Source organism: Mesocricetus auratus, unplaced genomic scaffold (genome assembly GCF_017639785.1).
Source record: "Mesocricetus auratus isolate SY011 unplaced genomic scaffold, BCM_Maur_2.0 Super-Scaffold_100676, whole genome shotgun sequence".
Classification (NCBI taxonomy): Eukaryota; Metazoa; Chordata; class Mammalia; order Rodentia; family Cricetidae; genus Mesocricetus; species Mesocricetus auratus.
The window spans coordinates 14,106,407-14,127,237 of NW_024429266.1; the positions used below are offsets into that span (position 1 = coordinate 14,106,407).

Consider the following 20,831-nt stretch of genomic DNA (forward strand, 5'->3'; position numbering starts at 1 on the left):
CTTTTTGACATTAGCAAGACTTTGTGTATCAGTATTAAATAAAAATTTCAAGTATTTCATGGTTGCACATGCAGATCATCTTTGAAATGTTATAGTAGGTAGCTTTTCTGTTAGGTGGCTTTTTGAACCTCTGGTACTGATTTCAGGTGCATGGTTGAGGCATGGAACTTACTGCGACACAACTCAAACAGAATGAATATAGAGGAACTATTGAAGCATGCTTATGAAGTTTGTCAGGAGATGGGCTTAATGGAGGACTTACTGAAGCTACCATTTACAGACACCGAGCAGGTAATCAGCAACCAGTGTAGACTTAAAAGGAATTTAGAGTACATTGATAGTTTACAAATCTCTCTTATTCTCCCTAGGAATGTTTAGTGAAATTTTTACAATCCAGTACCAGTGTTCAGAATCACGAATTTCTTCTAGTTCACCATTTACAGCGTGCCAATTATATTTCTGCCTTGAAACTAAACCAAACACTGAAGAATAATCTCACGGTATGATTAAAGTTGTCTGATTTTGTGAAAGAAAACATCTTTTTTACTTAATTTACAAGAACGTACAGTTTCATGACCATTTGCTTTATGTTGTCTTGAGCTTGGAGAATCCTCATTAGTATGGTTGTCATTGGACAAAATGCTGCATGTGCCACTGTATTCTGATAGAGAAAATGAAAGGAGTTGTGTAATACAGAAAACATTGAACTTCAGAAGTCACACTGACTCTTGGCTTATTCTGTGTACATAGGGCACCCTTTGAGCCTTGATTTCTTCATCACTAAAATGACAATATTTGGGAGCTTGTTTGCCTGGATGTCATATCCAGCATGGCTCCAGGGATAGACCTGCCTGGAGCATTGAGAGAGTGAAGAAATAGAGACACAGAAAAGCTGGGATCAAGTGGATTGGGCTCTTTTAGGAAGGAACGTCAGCACCCTGAAAGTTCAGCTTGTTTATTGTATACAGGGAGGTGGGTTATTGCATATAGCTGAACAAGGAATTATCTGTATTGTACAAATAAATGAGGAGAAGGTAGGGGTTTATGGTGTATAGTTGGATCAAGGAGGAGGTTTTTTTAATCTTGGTAGGAGTGGTCTTCAGGGCATAAATATCCAATAGAAGAAAGCTACATTTTCTGTATACACTGTTAGCATTCGCATATGAACCAGAGGAAGCCTTTGCTTCTGTGTATGTGTGGCGGGGGTGTTTCCCATCTTCCCATGCACCTGAGACTTTTGACTCTTGACATGCCTATGGCCATGTCAACAACACACATTCACTCAGAACTTAATACAGAGCTTCCTCTGCTCCCCCACACATGAAGCCACATGTGAAGGAGTGTTACATTTGTGTTTCATTGTTTGTATTCGTTGTGTAGGATCAAGCCTTAATAGTGGATATTTGGAATGTGTAGATGTGTACACAATTTTAAGGAAATATATGAAATCAGAGCTAGAAAAAGGTAGACAAAAGATCCTGTATTCATAATTTCAGTGTTAAATATATAGTGGCACCTAACATAAAGATTAAGTTTTTGTTAATTATAATATATTCAATAGAATGATCGTGACCCACGTTTGCGGGAGAGATCAGTGGCTCGAAATTCTATATTAGACCAATATGGAAAAATCCTGCCTAGAGTCCAGAGAAAATTAGCCATTGAGCGAGCTAAGCCTTACCATCTGTCAACATCATCAGTTTTTCGTGAAGGTAAGATTTCATTGCAGAACGCCCATACTCAGGCTGGAAAAGATAGATACCAAGTGACTCCCTTCCTGCAGTCACTACCATCATTTCCTTGTGTTATATAGTCATGTTACCTTTTTTCTTTTATAAAAACCTTGTTAGAGGTGCAACTGAGTCCTGTATTTTTTATTTTTCAGTTTCTAGGCCCAAACCCTTATCGGCATTTCCAAAGAAAGCTGTAACTGGAACAGTGTTAACAAGATCTACTTTCATCAATAATGTATTATCTAAAATTGGAGAGGTGTGGGCAAGTCATGAACCTAGAAATGGCATCTCACTTTACAATAGGTATTGTTTTTAATTACCTTTAAATCTTACTTTATGTGTGTGATAGAAGAATAAGGCACGCAGCTCACCGAATCTGTGTGGAGGTCAGAGGACTATTACAAGAATTGGTTTTTTCCCTCCACCATTTTGGTCCCAGGGATCAAGCTCAGGGTATCAGGCAAGTCTTTTCAGAACAGCAGCAGTGTTCATCATCAAGGCACCCCAATGTTAGCAAGGTTATTATAGGATATTTTAAAAAATGAAGCTTCATTAAATTTTTGTCATTAAGTGTGAGTGCATGCTTGTGTGGATGAGGACAACTTGCGGGATCCAGTTCTCTCCACCATGTGGGTTCTAGAGATGGAGTTCAGTTACTGGGACATGTTTACCTGCTGAGCCCTCTTCTGGTTGTTTCAAAGTGAAAAATGAAGCCCTTTCTTATCTTCCATCTAATCTCATAGCAATTTTGCCAGTAACCCATATGGTTCATAAGTTACATTTGGGTTTTTATTTCTCTGCAGCCCTAAAACAGAAGAACCATCTCCTGTAGTACATCGTCTCTCACATCCAGAGCTTTCTGAGGCATTTGTTGGAACACCAATTTCAAAAACAACCCAGAGAATTTCTAGGTGAGACTTTCTTGGATTGTATGGAAAAAACTCTAATTGTCTTAAGTTTTAACAGGTGCTATTATAAATTCTATTACTTTCTATTATAATTTAGGTAAAAGTATAGGAATTTTAGGAAATTGTAAATCAGCTATTAGTATACTTAACATTTCTATTTACTTACCTCATGCAGCTTAGTGAAAAGCAAACCATATGAAAATCTTTAGGAAAATAATCTGTCCAACTTAGGTTTTGTTGATTTCTAAAAGAATGTTGTTTTGTTAATTTTAGTTACTAAATCTTGGTTGACTTGTTGACGATTTCTCCTGGGCTTTACTGAAGTATCTTTTGTTGCTTAGTTGCAGTAATACTTTGATCTTATCTAAATAATTAATTATTAAAATCTTATGTAAAACATGAAATTGTGATTAAGTATGTATTTAAGACATTGAATAGCTGAAAAGTATTCATAGACATTACTAACAAAATATTTTTTTATTCTGAGTAACAGTAAGTTACTTGCCATAAATTGGAAACCAAAGATGTTTGTGGAACTACATAGTTTGAAAATTGGAAAGGACCTACTTTTTAGTCTAAATTTAGTTAGATGGTTTCCATTACCTCATGATAGTTAGCTGATATAAATGAAATTGCAACTGATTTCCCTGTCTTTTTCCTTAGTTGTAATTGTCTCCAACAAGTCACCCTCTTGGTCCCTTTTAACTTAGCAGCATAGAGTGTAGCAGAAGGCAGTAAGACCTTTGTGAAGACCCAGCCAAAGGGCTTCTTCAGTGATCAAGTAATGAGAAGCTGATATTAAGTCAGATACAGACATTCTATTAACTGTTATTATATGCCTTCTCAGAAAAATGAATGCATTCCCCAGTTGTGTATTTTTATATTGGTGTAGATTACTGGACAGGAAATGTCGCCTTTTGAAGAAGTAGAGTCCAATAGGTGCTGTCTGCCAACTCTGGCATTTTCCTAAGGGTTGCCTGCTGTTTTCTGTTGTTTGTTTTGCTTGTGTATGTATAGAAAGTTCATTCTTACTTGAATCACACCAAAAAACTTGAGGAAATCCCAAGAGCTGAAGTATAATTTTAATCATCTGTGTGAGGGGTGGGCATGGGAATGGCCTCTGCTAATATTTCCCCATTGAGTAACAGTTTGATGCCCCTCTAATAGTGAGAAGTTGAATCAAAAGACTGGGATTCCAAGGAAACACATCCCCCAGGGTTCTTACTTCTGGCAGCAGCAAAGCAGGTTTCACTTTCCTGAACATTGTTAGCTGAGGTCACCCTTGCATTTTGGAGGAAGTACATGATGCTGGTTTTTTGTTTTTGTTTATTTTGTTTTGGGGTGTGTCTGTGTGTATTTTTTAGACAGGGTTTCTCCATGTAGCCCAGGCTGTTCTAGAACCCAATCTGTAGACCAGGCTGGCCTTGAACTCACAAAGATCCACCTGCCTCTGCCTCCTGAGTGCTTGGATTAAAGGCGTGCGCTACCACTGCTTGGCGATGGTGCTGGTTTGATCACTAAACGTTGTTTTTTTTGTTTTGTTTTGTTTTTTGGTTGTTTTTTGTTTTGTTTTGGTTTTTTTTGTTTGTTTGTTTTTTGTTTTTTGTTTTTTCGAGACAGGGTTTCTCTGTGGCTTTGGAGGCTGTCCTGGAACTCGCTTGGTAATCCAGGCTAGTCTCGAACTCACAGAGATCTGCCTGCCTGTGCCTCCCGAGTGCTGGGATTAAAGGTGTGCGCCACCAACGCCCGGCTGATCACTAAACGTTTTAACCATAAGCTGGGAGTGATGGTATATACTTGCACTTGGGAGGCAAGGCAACAGCAGGATCAGAGGTTAAAGGCCATCCTTGGCTATATGCACACACACACTCTTAAATAAGTGGTCCACCAGATACTGTGACCTGAAGATGTTTCTTGGAGGTTGAAATTTCATGTAAAGGGAGGGTGGGTAATTGAAGTTCTTTGTTTTGGAACTATTATCTACAATTCTTAATTCCCTTTTGCTTTTGAAAGAACTTCAGACTTTTTAAACTAATGATAGCATTTTTATTTCATTAATATACCTGCCTAAATTGTTTACATTTATAGTAGTGGTGTTTAGTAGCGAGCACACAAATATGAGTCTTTGTTTTGAACTTAATAAAGAAGTTGCTAAGTTTTTTCTATTTAATTGCAGATTACTGGATTTGGTTGTTCATCCTATCCCCCAGCCTTCTCAGGGTTTGGAGTTTATTCAGCGAAGTCCCACAAGATCTCCTTTGTGTCTGCTATCCAGTTCATTGCCATTAAGTTCACAATTAAAAAGGCCACATCAGAGTGCCTCCAGGCCTTCAGAATTACTTTTACTTGAAACTCCTCCTGTAGTTAAGGTTAGTGTTGCTTATCTGTTGCCCTGGGGAATTAGCATGTTTCAAGTGCACAGAGAAATTAAGCTGTTTATGGCAAAGCTATGGATAGTCAAATGTTTTACTTTTTCTTTTTTGAGATATTGTTTCTCTGGGTAACCCTTGACTGTGCTTGAACTTGATCTCTGGACCAGGCTGGCCTGGAACTCAGGATTTAAGGAGGTGCCACCACCAATACCTGGCTATACTTATATTTTCAAAGTACTATATAGAGGATAATAAACATCTGTATATGAGAATCATAAAGTGTCCTTTATAAAAGGCTTTCAGACTTTTCAGTGATATGTGTGTATGTATATATATGTATATATATGTTTGTATGTATATACGTTATGATAATGATAATTGTCATATTTGTATGTTTTTTTCTTCTAAATACTTTGGTTTTAGGCTTATTTGTGCTTGTTTTACTTTGAACTATTGTTATCAGATGATCTTTAAAAGGTTTTTTCTTCAACCATCCTTGATAAAGTACTAAAAGGAGAACAAATCCAAACTTGTGATTACTGGTAGTAATGGGCATACACATTTTTCATTTTTCCAAATGATTTTTTTTATTAGTTAAAGGAAAAAGTCAGGGCCTTTAGAGTGTAAAAATAATTTTGTCTTGTAAACTGAACAGAAAATTCTAGTTGAATTTTATATTTTGTATATGCTTTGAAATTATTCTCTGCCCTTGTAAATTACTTACAATCACAAATAATATGATTCTCTTTGCTCTTCACCATAGAAAGCTAAATCTTTGGCTATGTCAGCTACTTCTTCTGGATTTGCCGAGTTTACTCCTCCATCCATCCTTAGGTCTGGTCTTCGAACAACACCTTTAGCATCTCCCTCTCTATCACCTGGAAGATCTCTCACTCCACCTTTCAGACTTAAAGAAACCAGGATTTCATTCATGGAAGAAGGCATGAACACACACTGGACTGATAGAGATAGAGTAAGTTTGATTAACATCACAGATTTTCTTTTTTTATGCAATCTAGTCTTGAAACTACAAAATAATCCTGCAAAAACCTTTAGAACATGGACTAAGTCAATATATATTTTCTGCAAGTAAAATAAAATAGGTATAGGTGTGTGTGTGTGTGTGTTTTATGTATGGTATTAAAATAAAGGGACTGAGAAACTGCATCTTTGGTGACAGAAATAACTAGGATATATATGTCCTGATCATTTGGTTTTCATCCAATATCTTGTTGCTTTTCTTGCCTAATTGGTTTATAGAGTGTCGGTGAAGTCCACTTTACTTAATATTAATAGAAATTACCCACTTGATAATTTTTCATTGTCTCTCCTGTACATTGTATTTCGTTTTAAAATTGGTGACCAATTACTGATAGAGAAATGTTAACAGCAGTTCACTTTTAGTAATGCAACTGAAGAAAAATTGATTTGAAAAAATGAATTGTAATTAAGAAACTTCCAAAAAATGAAGTGTGGAAAGGATGAGTGTGATTATGTTGGGTAGCTAGGGGCTCTGATGCTTTAATTTTCTTTTCATAAATCCCAGGCTACAGAAGATCATAATGCAAAAGTGTTTGTTAGTACATCTTTCCATAAATGTGAACTCGCAACAGAAACTGAATGGATGAAGACTAGTGATAAAAATGCGTATTTTCCTCTGGATATCCCTGCAAAGGGTCATCAGAAAGTGGTTGCAGGGTCACTGGGCAGCCACTCACGAAGTCTGGAGAAACTGGACGTGAGCAAGGAAGACAGCATTGCTTCTACCAGATCAGACCAGACATCCTTAGAATATCATGATGCACCATCCCCAGAAGACTTGGAAGATGGTGTTTTTGTGTCCCCCACGTCAGCAAGTGCTTCCACTGAACTAACTGCTAACTCGACTCTACCAACTGAGGAGAATGATAAAGATTTGTTTAAGTCAGAAGATACTCCTTCAACTGTGGAGAAACAAATGGGTAGGAAGTCTTTGTATATACTCAAAAGTTCATAATAGGACATTTTCTATATAGGAAAGCGTCAAGGCTAAATAAACATTTTTTTTTCTCACAGTGTACTAGGTCCTAGACAAAGTAAATTTTATTTCAGTTTAGGAAAGCATGTCTGTTCTTTCATAAGTAGGTCTTACCTACATTTGATGACAAGAGAACTTGTATGTGCTACCTTTCTTATTTAGCCATGACATTTGGAAAACAGCAATAATAGTGTTTTTTTTTATGATAAAGTACTTGTAGTTTTATTCTCTCTATATTATAAAGCAGTAGTCGGAACATTTTTTTTTTAATTTTAAATAGCTTGTTTTACATGTCAATCCCAGTTCCCTCTCCCTCCCCTCCTCCCACACTCCCCTTCCCCCCCACCCTCCCACCCTATTGCCAAATCCTTCCACATAGGGGATATCAGAGTCTGTCATTTTACTCTGGGTAGGTTCCAGGCACTCCCCTAAGAGTCCAGGCTGAGAGAGCATCCCTCTTTGTGCTATAGGCACACGAAGACTGTTTGTATATCAGGGATAGACACTGATCCACAGCTCAGGGCCCCATAGGTTGCCCAGGCCTTCTTGCTGACACTCACATTTGGGGAGTGTTTAAAGAAGAGACCTAACATGCTGTAGTCTGCCTTGAAGGTTTTCCAGTAACTGTGAGAAGTAATAGTGCCAATTTTATAGACTGGGTTAATACTGAAATTTTAGACTATAGTCTGTTTGCTAGAAACCAGGAATTTGATTCTGCTGTCTGCTCTCTGAAATAAGCACATGAAGGTCATAAATGTGCTCAGGCCCAGGATTCTATTGCCTCAATAATCATTTGTCTACTGACAAGTTTGGTTTTTGGTGATGGGAGTTGTTTTTTTTATTTGAAGATACTTTTTTGAGCCCCTAAAGTGTGTTCTGTAGTAGAAAATCACCTTCTCCAACCCACAGCAAAGTGCTGGCTGCTGCTGACTATCAGTAGTGAATGCACTAGATACACTCCTTGCCTGTACAGTGTGTAGTGTATAGTGGACTGTATTGGCAGACCTTTAAATGCATCTTGGTTAATACTGTCCTGGGATATGGGGCCAACAGAACATCAGAAAGGGAGACTTGGCTTAGAATTGGTGGATCAAATGCCTGTTTTACAACATTATATGTTTGAGCAACTTTATGAAAGGTATTTCTTTAGATCTATAAAACTAAATGCATACAAAAAAAATCTGTCATTTCGATGGAGCTCGATTGATGCCTAGCATGCATCAAAGCCGTGGGTTCAACCCCCAGCACCAAATCCAGCAGGCATAGTAGAACTGAAACCCCACTCAATAGGTAGAGCAGGAAAACCTAGTTCCAGGTCCTCCTTGCCTACACAGTATTTGAAGCTAGCCTGGGATACATGGAGTTTTACCTCTAAAAAAAAGCTGTATCATAAATAGATTGTATTTAATGTTTTTAGCCTAGACAGAATAAAGGTTTTGTAACAGGTGAGTAAGTCTATTTAGATTGTAGTGTCTTTAGCAAATATAGACATTAATTGTTCTAAGACCTTTTTAGGATTTGGCTTATAAATAGAAAATGTATCTAGAATGTCATGCAGCTTTATTTTTTAACATGCTGTAGTCCAATAAAATACTTAAATGGTCACCCATAGGTAAGTATACTCATAGTAGTACCTTTATTATTTCTACTAAGCATTCTCAAGTACTCCTCTTTTTGGAGGGATAGCATATAACATAAACCCTGGAGTGTAATAGGTTAAGTTTGAAGCTTAACACAGCTTCTAAACATGGTTTGTGATCTGAGCTAAGCATGCATGTGGGTTTTTAGTTTGCTTGTTTGTTTTTTTGACTATCTCTTAGGATATTGAGGATTGAGTTATTAAGGAGACCACCCATTACACCAAAAATGAGAAGTGGGAAGTTAATAGGGGACTCCTGGCTAGGCCCAAAAAATGAGAAGGAAATGCTAACTGTCTGATGCCAAGGAATGAAAACAAATCAGAATGTTATGGTAAGACATTTAACTGGCCGTTATCTGTATGACTTACAGGCACTGTAGAAGCTGCAATGGAGGCAATTTCAGAATTGAGTCACTCAAGCCCTGTTGAAAGAGTTGAAGCTTCTCTTTGTGTGCCATCCATCTGTGAAGGGTGAGGTTATGGGAATGAATGAGGGGGGTTGAGATAATAGCTTGTTGGTTAAGAGTGGGACCCAACTTCAATTCCAAGCACTTGCATTAGATAGCACAAAATTGCCAATAATTCCAGCTCCAGGGATCTGATGTCTCTGACCACATTAGACACTTGCTATTCTTCCATAGTACCCATGTTCTGTTTCCAGCATCTATATAAAATCATACTGGATTCCTAGAGTACCAGCTCTGTTCACACAAGAAATCCTGGAGCCAGATGGTGGTGGCGCATGCCTTTAATTCCAGTACTAGGGAGGCAGAGGCCAGCCTGGTCAAGTTCCAAGACAGCCAAGACAGAGAAACCATGTCTGGAAACACCCCCACACCTCACACACAAAACCCCACCCACTCCCACCAAAAAAAAAAAAAGTGGAAATAATAGACATCTGAGGTTGGCATCCATGTGTGTGCAGCTATACACAGGTGTACACACACCAAAAGGGACATAAAGAAGGTGATAGCTGGTTCCTTCACTGCCCCTTTCGGTCTGTTGCCACCTCCTACGATAGTTTCATTCCTCTTTTGAATGTGATAGAAGACCCGAAAAATGTGCCAGGCATGGTGGCACATGTCTTTAATCCCAACACTTGAGAGTCAGAAACAGACAGATCTCTGAGTTAAGGCCAGACTGGCCTACCTTGTCTGCGTATTGAATTCCAGGACAGATAGAACTACATAATGAGACCCTGTGTCAAAAAACAAAAGACCAAAATGTTGTAGGATATTATTTTAAGGAGTGTTACTTTTGCTTGTACTCTGGAACATTTGCTTAATGATGCAAAGGTGTCTTTGATTTAAATAAAATCCAATTGTGGTCTGGAGGCTGGGTCAGAAACTAGCTGACAGGAAGTTGTAGGGAGGAGTCAGCTGGAGAAGGGTTATAAGGAGGGGGACTTCTCGGATGCGAAGAGGTGAGTTGCTTCTCTGGGAAGCAGGATTCTACCTCAACTTTTGAATCCTAAGTTCTTTAGCAGAAAGAGATTTAAATAAATTTCCTTAGTAGCTTTTAAAGAGTTGGTGCCTGAGGGCACAGATTTCCCTTAGACTTTCAGTTCTTGCTGTCTGGCCGCTGCTGGTAGCGGTGGAATTGCTGATTATTTTTAAATGCCTGAAATGTAATTTATATCATGACAGACACTCAGAAGTCATTTTATTTGAACTTTTAAGGCCATACCATTGTTACAAAAAGTGAAAAGAAGTAGAAAAAACAAATGCAACAGTAATTTTCTTATAAATTTTATAAAACCTAAACTGTGCTTGATACTGGTTTCTGTGTTTTGGTTTCATAACAAAGTAGCAAGTAGAGAGAAGAGGGTGGGACAGGTGGATCTCATACACTCAAGTGTGCATTTCTGTTTCTCAAGGAAAACCCCCACCTCAAGATCCAAGGCATCAGTTTTGGATGGAATACTGTCTGCTGAAAGCCAAGCCTCCACAATCAGGGCAGACCACAATGAATGTATGTATCATTTAGTGTTTTGAATCATGTTCTTAAAAGAATATCACTAGATTTTTTCTTTTCTCGATTCTTCTCCTCTGGGCAGCTTCCCTGGTATAAAAGCATTTTAAGGATATCAAGAGACTCTTAAGAATAGGAATCTCAGCTGGGCATGTGGCGCTTGCCTTTAATTTCAGCACTCAAGAGGCTGAGGCAGGAGGATCTCTGTGAGTTCTGCAGCCAGCCTTGTCTACAGAGCGAGTTCCAGGACAGCCAGAACTGTTAACACAGAGAAACCCTGTCTCAAAAAAGGAATAGGAATCTCAGTGAATTTTGTGGACATACTTTTTTTGGATAGGAAGAAATAGCAAAACAAATTAGCAGTTCGTAGCAGTTTCTTCAGGGAAATCCATAAATATATACTAAATACTTCAAATTTTTTATATGGTTAGTTTTGCTTTATGCAAATGAAAAAGTGGTGTTTTTTGAGACGGTTTCTCTGGCTTTGGAACCTGTCCTGAACTAGCTCTTGTAGACCAGACTGTCTCAAACTCACAGAGATCCGCCTGCCTCTGCCTCCCAAGTGCTGGCATTAAAGGTGTGCGCCACCACTGCCTGGCTGACGGTGGTGTTTTTACTCTGGGTTCCAGTTAGACCAAGAGAAAGCAGATATATGGAATATCTTCTCCCAGACATCTCATGTATCAGCTTGTTTAATCTTAACACTGTGCTTTGATGAGGTTGTCCAGGCCTAGAGCACATACCTGCCGCTATTCCAGCTTTTGGCCTGTCATGGTGTGGGCAGTGTCCAGGACAAGCGCAAGCTTGAGAATTTTGCCCTAAGATTAAGAATATGAAATGCACTAGGCATGGTGACTCAACGTCTTTACTCCTACTACTCTATAAATTCATGGGCTATACTGATCTACATGGCATCTCCAATACAGCCAGGATTGTTTCATATAGAGACCCTGTCTCTAAAACAAACAGCAACAACAAAAGGAATGTGAGATGTAATGTATGTTTATTGTTAATACGTAAAGTAAAAGCCAGATTGCTCCTTTTAGGCTCTGTTGTTACCAATTTAAGATATCTTCCTCCTGAATTTTGTTGTTGTGTGTTTTCTCCACGCGTGGGAAGAGGAGATGTAATGTAACTGCAGAATGCGCAGATCTGATGGAAACTGCTTTGGTTTCCTAACTCAGGTCTGTACTGACTGAGCTATTCCAGGGTAAAAAAAATTAATGCATGCTGCCTATTATTATAAATATCATTACATCATCACTGTAAAATAAAAAACTTTCAAAATATTTAAGACCTTTTCCACAGCAGTAATACATACATCATCCTGTCCTTTAATACCATACCCTATCATTGAATAAGGATGTCCTATGATACGCTTAACTAGTTCTTTGTAGACATTTGATCACAATGTTTTTGTCAGTTATTGTTTCATTATTTCTTTAGTGGGTATCGTTTTTCTCTTTGGTAGACATACCTTAGAGGGTCAAAGACCACACAAAGACTTCTAATATGTTTTTCCATTAAAGGTTGGAGTACTTCATGTATTGAGGGGGGTGGGTTATGGTGCCAAACATTATACTAATAGTTATATATACTAATAATTACATATAAACATATGTATATAAACACCATTATGTTTTTAAAGTATAGGGGTATTAATTAGGCTAAATATAGACATTGTTTTCCCCTTTGGTGTTATTATTGTATTTTGTGTCAGTCACAAATCCAAGCCTCATAGTAACATACAAAGTTTAGACAAAAAGAAAGAGGGATTTCCTTTTTAAGTGGGTCATAAACTTAGGAAGTGCCAAAGAAAACATCTGTACCCACTTGGACGCTCTCTACCAAAAGAACAACACCCATCCATCCATTTTGTAGCTACCTCAAAGTCCAGGTTGCAGACCTTGACTGGCTTTCTAGAGTCTGAGTCCCCTTAGAAGTACTTATCATCACAGTAAACTTTAACAATAATGGCAAGGATTGTATTCCAATTTGGGAATCTTCCATGTTTGCCTTTATGGGGATAGGTCTTCCTCCTGAAGCTGTCACAAACCTTGTGACAGCATATTCAGATACTCTTACGTCTAGATAGTCTGTTGCTTTCTGAATTTTATGAATCAAGTTTTGGGTTTTGGAATGTAAGAAGTTACTATTTTTTGTTTGTTTGTTTTTTCAGCTATGGCCAACATGGTTCAAGATGGTGAAAACTCTGGGCCCACCACCTCCAAGTGCCCTGTTTCCTCTGATCAGAGCCTTGACCAGAAACTAACGTTAAACCTACAGGAAAATCATGAAATAGAAGCTGATGTACATGTTGGCTTACCAGAAGAAAAGTCTCAAATTTCTGTCAGTCCTCCTGATACTCAAGAAATTCATGTAAAAATATTAATTTTTTTAATGCTTTACAAGTTTTCATTTAGTTGGGCTTCAAAGATAATCACTTAACTTAGTGTATTCATTTGACAATATAACGATCTGCTCAAAAAATAAACATATAAATATTTTCTGGAATATAAGATAACATTTAAGTGATTGATTCTTATGAAAAAACAAATTATAAGCTAAAATTCAGCAATTTATTTTTTTGCTTATTTGCTTTAAATGGAAGTTCTTTAGCTATCAGTAAACATAGTGGTTACTTGACATGTAGACCCCATCTATGATAAGTGAATACAGTGAAACAGGATCTCCCTCTGTTTATGCGGGAGAAAGACATTAGAGAAAAGGATTCTTTGAGTACTCTGTAGGACTTCCTGCTTTCCTAAAATCTTAACAAATCCCTTTCATTGTCAAGGGAACTTTCAGTAAATGAATTGAGGATTAAAAGCCAACTCTTCTAATCATTCTAATCACTCATAGAAATCTAATTGTATGGAATTGGGGGTGTTACAAATTCATCTACATTAATCTTTATAAGTATTCTCTCCCTGAGATAAATGGCACTAAATCTCCTATTTCTTCAGTTTGGAGGCTAACAAAAATGTGGGTGTGGTGTAATGGGACCCCTCATTTCTAGGTTGTGTCCCGCCTATCAGCTCACTATGGGGAGTGGGAAAATGTCTTTGTCTAGGTGGGTGATAATGTCTTCCTTCTTGGTCAGGAGATCTCTCTGTTACTCTCTACCTCCTCCTTTTTCTCCCCTTCCCTCTTACCAAAAGGTAAATGCAAGGACCATTCCTTCTTCCACCAAACCCTTGCAGGAGAGGTACTGAACTTGACAGCCTTAGGAATTTCATGGTTTGTGCAACCCCAGCAAAGGGAAGAAGATTGAGTCTAGCCCAAGGGAGCTTATGTAGGTGAATTGTTCTTCAACCTTATGGGGATCATGCTGTTTAGAAAAGTGTGAATAGTTAGGTAATTTGGGAATTATCGTTTGGGGTTATTTCCTTTTCTGTGGTTAAGTTTTTTTCTTAGATAAATGAAGAAGTTTTTGATTTTAGAATTGTTAGCATAATGATTTTCAAGATTTTATTAGTACTGTCTTTTTAGCTAAAGAAATGTGGAATTTCTAGTTTAATTCCAACTATAATCTCAATATCTTTTTCTATGTAGTTATTTTTGACTGAGGTTTCGTTTCTTAAGTGAATATTTCATGAAGTAAACCCATTAACATATGCCATAAGTATAGTTTGTATTGTAAAATGGACACACAAAGAGTAAGATGGTCATTAAAATCCTGTATGCTTTAAGTTAAAATGTATTTTTATAGTTCATTAACTTGTTTCTTACCTTTAATTTATTTTAGCTGACTGGACATGAAAAACTTGAAGTTCAAAATTCAGAAGAGGAAGCCAAGAATCTTTCCTTTAATGAATTGTATCCATCAGGAACACTTAAACTTCAATATAATTTTGATACCATTGAACAGCAGTTTTGTAACTCGCCTGATGATAAAGACTCTGCTGAATGTGATATCGCCGAAGTTGATGGGGAACTTTTCGTGGCACAGAGCAACTTTACCTTGATATTGGAAGGTGAAGAAGGAGAAGTTGAGGCAAGTGACTCTGCAGCAACGAATATGTCATCAAAAGCAACTAACTTAGCAACCAAGGAAAAAGCTACGTCCCGGGAGGAACCTGATAATCAAGAACATGTTACAGATTTGCTGTCTGATGTAACCGGTGACCAGGAATCCTGCATGGTAGAGACTTTACCATACGTGCCTGAACCAATTAAAGTGGCAATTGCAGAAAATTTGTTGGATGTAATTAAAGACACAAGAAGTAAAGAAGCAACCTCAGCAACATTGGAACAGGTTGTTGATGAAGATGTAGCCTTAATAAGCCCAAAGGTTACACGTTCCTCTAAGTTAACAAAATCTACACTGAAGACTATTCAGGAAACAAGTGCTGAAACTGAAAACACCAGCCATGGTGATGACATGGTTTCTACTAGAACCCGCACAAGAAGGCAGTGTGCCCAAAACATGAATGTCTCATCAGAACAACAGGAGTCCTCAGCAATTGCTACTCCTAAGAAGAAAACTAGAAAAGTAAAGGAATTTCCTGGGTCTTCTGACCGTACCCATTCTGATATAAACGTGGCATCTGAGACCCAGCTAACCCCTCAAAATTCTCTCACTCCTAGGAGAGGAAGGAAGAAAAGAGAAGTTAGCCAAGACACACTAGCAAGCCCTGGCGCTGGGGAGCAGGAGCCACAGGATCCACCAGAAAGGCTGAGACCACAGCTGCTGGAGCCAGCCACTGAAGACATGCCTTCTAGAACAGGAGACAAGCTCTCATCAGTTAGGAAAGGGACTCCCAGAAGGCTTAAGAAATCTGTAGAAAATGAGCAGAGTGCTGACATCACAAGAGATCTAAACATCAGTACAGCAGCGAGTCATAGCGGGACCAACAAAAAGAGGAGGAATGCTGATTTAGAAGATTCTCAAAATGTAGAGGATAAACAGGAGGAACCCAGTGACCAGCAACTGCCTCTTAAACGAAGAAGGGTCAAAGAGAGAGAAGTCAGTGTGTCGAGTGTGAAAGAAGAGCCTACACTTGATTCATCCCGTGTGTCAATTCAAACAGAATTTGATGTGCCGGCCACACCAAGGAAGCGTGGTAGACCAAGGAAAGTAGTGTCATTAGAAGATGGTGGCTCCACAGCTGTCAAGGGACATACAAGCCCCCAAAAGAGAGAAGTTCTGAGTGTCCGAAGATCTACTCGGAACACCCCAGCTAGAAATGTGAGTACTCTAGAAAAATCCATTTTAGTGCCAAATGAGGAAATTGCTATAAAGATGACCTCTAATAAGAAACCTGCAAAGAAGTCTGCAAATGAAAGCCAAAAAAGTCCAATACCGGAAATAGCAGAGTTTGATGCTGAAACAACCCACAAAGAGCCAGCTGACCAGGAAGAAAGATTGCTTGCCGCTGCGACTTTGACTAAATCTTCCTGGAGCACAAGGACTAGGTCTAGAAAGACCATATTGTTGACGGACTTTTCAGAACCCAAAGCTGATCCTTTATTTTCTCCTTCAGTGAAGGGTCCAAAGAAAACAAAAGGTATTTAATTTTATTCTTTACTTTTATTTTACTTAGAATGCACAGCCTAGTATTTGGTTGTTAAAAAACACTATTTGATTTGAAGCACTGAGTGTTTTTCCTTAAAAAAAAAAAAAAAAAGACAGAGAGAAAGAAAAGTATATAATTAAGACACAGCACACCCACCCCCCAAAAACAAAGCCTCACATAATGGTTTGTTTACTAGATTTTCAAGTGCAAGATTGTCTAGAGGTTGTGTGTGACTTTTTATGTCACACAGTCTATTTGACATAGGCTTTATTGTTTCCTTTCAAATACAACTCTTTTTGAGCTGGGCAATGGTGGCACATGCTTTCTTTCATACCAGCCAGTCTCCATGAGGTCAAGGCCAGCCTGGTATACAGAGCAAGTTCCAGGGCAGCCAAGGCTACACAGAGACCAGAGACACCCTGTCTAGAAAAAAAGAAAACAGAAAGAAAACCAAGAAAAGGTCTTTTGTAGCCCATACTGGCCTTGAACTCACTGTGTGACTGAGAATTACTTTGAATTTCTGATCCTCCTTCCTCTGTTTACCAAGTGCTAAGATTGCAAGTACGTGCCATCCATGTGGCATAGAATCATTATTTTGTTTAAGAGTACCATAGCTTTTGACCTGTGTCCCAGTGACAGCCACAAATCCAAATTGTTTTATGGGCAGCTGTCAACATTTTGTGGCCTGGATCAACAGAAATAAGTCTATACGCACTTTTGCCATGTCTCATGCATAATCTCTTATTGTCTTGGATGAGCATGTCACATGGTTGATAAAACTAATGCTTTCTTGAGGGTGATGCTCTCCTTTCCAGAGGATAAAACTGTCTTTTTATGTAGAGCAGATATGTACATCAAGTAACAGATAGGTATACAGAGTATCTATGGTATTAGAACCTCAGTGGGAGAAGTGCTGTAAAAATGTCCAGAAGGGTTCAGATCAGTGTAGCTGACTGGTATCATTAGAGTAATGTTTCCTAAAGTTAGTGTTAGTAATTATGGTCAGGCATGCAAAATATGGTTACTGACATTACAGTTTAAAATTTGATTTTCAGAAAAGCAATTGATAGCTTTATTCATTTAAGAACTGTAATACTGTGTAAGGCAACTCCTATGTAGTTGCCGCCTGTCTTGAAGGCCAGGTGGAAAATAAGCCCATTTAAAAATCTGTTGTTGGGTGATAATGGAGCACAACTTTAATCCTAGCACTTGGGAAGCAGAGCTAGGTGGATCTCTGAGTTCAAGGTCACCCTGTCCTACAAAGTGAGTTCCAGGACAGCCAGGGCTACACGGAGAAAACCCAGTCTTGAAAAGGCATAAAACAAAAAACACAATCTTCCATCTAGCTGGGCATGGTGGTGCATGCCTTTAAACTCAGCACTGGGTTCCTGCAGGACATCTTTGGGTGTGATAGTACCAATTCTTTCCTTCCTGATTACTTGCCTTTTATTTACAGTTTGCATGGAGAAAAATGAGATAGAAAAATGTGTGAAAGTTTTAACTATATTAAGCTGCTATGTTAGAGAGAAATTTTTAAAATAAAAAACTGTGAAATTGGTAAAAACAGGTAATATTTGTATGTTCTTTAGATCCTACAGGATAGGAAGCAACATTTTTTTATGCTAACTTAGAATAGCATAACAAACATCTTAGTTATTCTTTGTCATCTTAACATAATTTTCTACATAGCTGTTTTTCTGTTAAAAAAAAAGTACACATCTACTGTAGAATCTTAGATAGTAAAACATATGTTCTGGTCCCTAGAAGTAAGAGAAGCTTAAGTGGTTGTTCCAGGTAGCCTAGAAAGAGTTAGGAATAGAGGCAGATTTGTATTTTTAACAGTAGGAAGGGTACCTCACCATCTATGGCCTGAAGTGTAATTTCTGCCTCTTAAAAGCTGGTAGTGAAAGCCGGGCGTTGGTGGTGCACACCTTTAATCCCAGCACTCGGGAGGAAGAGGCTGGCAGATCTCTGGGAGTTCGAGACCAGCCTGGACTACCAAGCAAGTTCCAGGACAGCCTCCAAAGCCACAGAGAAACCCTGTCTCAAAAAAAAACAAACAAACAAAAAAAAAACTTGCAGTGAAGATGTTGGATTCTGCCAGTGTTTTTTCTTTTTTTGTTAAGAGCCATGACTTTTGTGGGCTGGGAGTTGGCTCGGTAAAGCACTTGACTTTCAAACTTGAATGCCTGAGTTTTGACCCCACCCAAGATCCATGTGAAAAGCTGGCATAGTACACACACCCAACAATGGTGAGATGCTGCATCAGCCAAAAGGTGGAAGCCACCTGAGGACCAGCCGCCAGGACACCCATACAAGCACAGCTCCCTACACACAAGAGTGTGCACTTCTGTCCTGATGTCCATAGATGCCTCCCTACATCCACACTGAATGCACAGAGTTGGGATTTGGTTTTGTTGTTGGTTTGTTGAGTAGTGGTGACATTTGCTTTGTTTGAAGTAAGATCAGGCCAGCTGGGCCCCAAACTTGTCACTTTCTTGCCTCTACCACCTACTGAAACTGTTCATGCCAGCAGCAGTCATAACAGCAGGATTTGACATCTAATGTTGGTCAGCCAGTCTATTTGTGTGTCTCTCTGTCTGTGTGCATTCCTTTCATACAGACATGTGTTTATAAAGTACTTGCTATATGCGTCAGATTGTTCTGACCTTCTGCTCATCACAGAACAGTTATTCTGAAACACTTGTCACATGTATCCTATTTTCTGTTAGCTGAGGCACAGTTAAAGCCTGGTAAACTCTGGCATATAATCTCTGGCACACAACACTGCTGCTTTCATAATCACAGAAACTTTTTTTTTTGAGGGGGGGGTTTACGAGACAGGGTTTCTCTGTATTGTTTTGGAGGCTGTCGGTCCAGCCCGGCCTCAAACTCACAGAGATCCGCCTGCCTCTGCCTCCCGAGTGCTGGGATTAAAGGTGTGCGCCACCACTGCCTGGCCAGAAACATTATTTAAAAGGTTCAAAGTACAGGGGCTGGAGAGATGGCTCAGAGGTGCTCTTCCAGAGGTTCTGAGTTCAATTCCCAGCAACCACATGGTGGCTCACAACCATCTTTAATGAGATCTGGTGCCCTCTTCTGGCTTGCATGAATATATGCAGGCAGAAAGCTGTATACAGAGTAATAAATAAATCTTACATGTGTAAGAAGTTTAAATAAAAAAATATTTAAAAAAGGTTCAAAGTAAGTCATGGTACATACTTTTAATTGTATGTTTTGAATCAATTTCTTCATTGGAATGCATTAATTAATTATACATATGTATTTCATTATCACATTTTCATGTGTGTACATACTATATTTTGATCATTTTCAGCCTTTCTCCCTTCCTCTCCTCAGCTGGTTCCCTGTTAGTTTTACTTCTCTTTTTATTTTTTTTTTTTGTATGATTCAATTAGGGAGTAGTTTACAGGAGCATGCCCACCTTACCAATGACTGTTCCATTAGGTAAAAATCATCTCTACTTTCCCCATCAACTTAACCATTTAAAACCTCAGGGCGGGGAAGGGCCCCATGAGTCCCTCCCCCAAATCAATTCTTAGACTAACCTCCAAGTGACCGCCTCCTATTTTTTTCAGCTTAACTTTTTGCTTTTATGATTTGAGCTTTTCTGGTTCCCCTCTGCTCAGAATAAGGTAGCTCGAAAGGTTTTAAAGTGAGTCTCTTCTTTGCAAATAAAATTCACTGTGTAATATGAGCCTCATCTAGAAATTGAGACTCACACTGTCTTCTGGAATTCATGCTTTCCCGAGAGGGACCGAGTATCAAACTAATGAGTGATGATAATTGTACTGCCTGGACTCCATCTTGATGTGGTAGCAGTCATTTGGTTTACTTAAATGATATAACAATTTTTTAACATTTCTATCTCCTAACAGGGTAATAAATTTATATGCTGTATTTCTTGACTGGGGATGTTTTTGTCTTTCTATCTAGTGTGTTTCGTTTATTCCAAACTTTTTGATGCAGTATATATAATTGTCTTTATGCTGTTGGTTTTTTTTAAACCACGCATAGAGCTAAGTGTTTTGTTTCCCATTTGTCTTTAGCTGAAAAAATGGAGGCCACTGCTCAGCTGAAAGACTTGGTATCAGATTTATCATCTCCATTTGTTGTTTCCTCTCCTGCTTTGAGAACCAGAAGGAAAAATGTATCCAGCACCTCCAAGCTTCTGGATGAACTGGTAAGGAGTGCATGAATATATATATATATTGATTTAAACTTCCTCTGTGCATTTTGTTTTAGATAGACTCTGTATGCCCCAGGATTGTCTTGAAGTTGTGATCTTACTTCAGGTTCCTCAGTGCTGAGATTATCAAGATTATTAAGTGAATTTCTCCTAAGTAAATTTGTTGAAAAATAAATTTATTTAAAGATAACATGTGAGCCAGAGAGATGGCTCAGCAGTTAAGCATACTAGCTGTCCTTGCAGGGGACTCAGGCTCAGTTCCCAGCTCACAACTTCTAACTTAGTTCTACGGGATCCAACGCTCTCTTCTGACCTCCAGGGGCACCAGACATGGATGTGGTACACATGTAGGCAAAATACTCAAGACACATAAAATAAAAATAATATTTTTAAGGTTATCAAGTAAAAATTACATTTACAACATCCTATCCATTTGTAGTTAGTATATTCAAAGAAAATAGT

General features: G+C 38.5%; 1 protein-coding gene across 3 annotated transcripts in view; it reads left to right on the forward strand.

The window, feature by feature from the left end:
* Positions 1 to 20,831, forward strand: part of Ahctf1 (AT-hook containing transcription factor 1) — a 56,208-nt gene that overhangs the window by 28,526 nt on the left and 6,851 nt on the right. For 2 of the 3 annotated variants that reach the window (XM_005078149.4, XM_021231870.2), the window contains exons 22-34: positions 147 to 291; positions 369 to 500; positions 1,562 to 1,712; positions 1,886 to 2,036; positions 2,537 to 2,644; positions 4,818 to 5,010; positions 5,777 to 5,986; positions 6,560 to 6,974; positions 9,041 to 9,140; positions 10,546 to 10,640; positions 12,820 to 13,019; positions 14,389 to 16,150; positions 20,230 to 20,363. In XM_005078149.4, coding sequence (XP_005078206.1) covers positions 147 to 291; positions 369 to 500; positions 1,562 to 1,712; positions 1,886 to 2,036; positions 2,537 to 2,644; positions 4,818 to 5,010; positions 5,777 to 5,986; positions 6,560 to 6,974; positions 9,041 to 9,140; positions 10,546 to 10,640; positions 12,820 to 13,019; positions 14,389 to 16,150; positions 20,230 to 20,363 — 3,796 coding nt within the window. The remainder of the gene's footprint in view (positions 1 to 146; positions 292 to 368; positions 501 to 1,561; positions 1,713 to 1,885; positions 2,037 to 2,536; positions 2,645 to 4,817; positions 5,011 to 5,776; positions 5,987 to 6,559; positions 6,975 to 9,040; positions 9,141 to 10,545; positions 10,641 to 12,819; positions 13,020 to 14,388; positions 16,151 to 20,229; positions 20,364 to 20,831) is intronic. The other variant, XM_021231871.2, reaches the window with a different exon arrangement.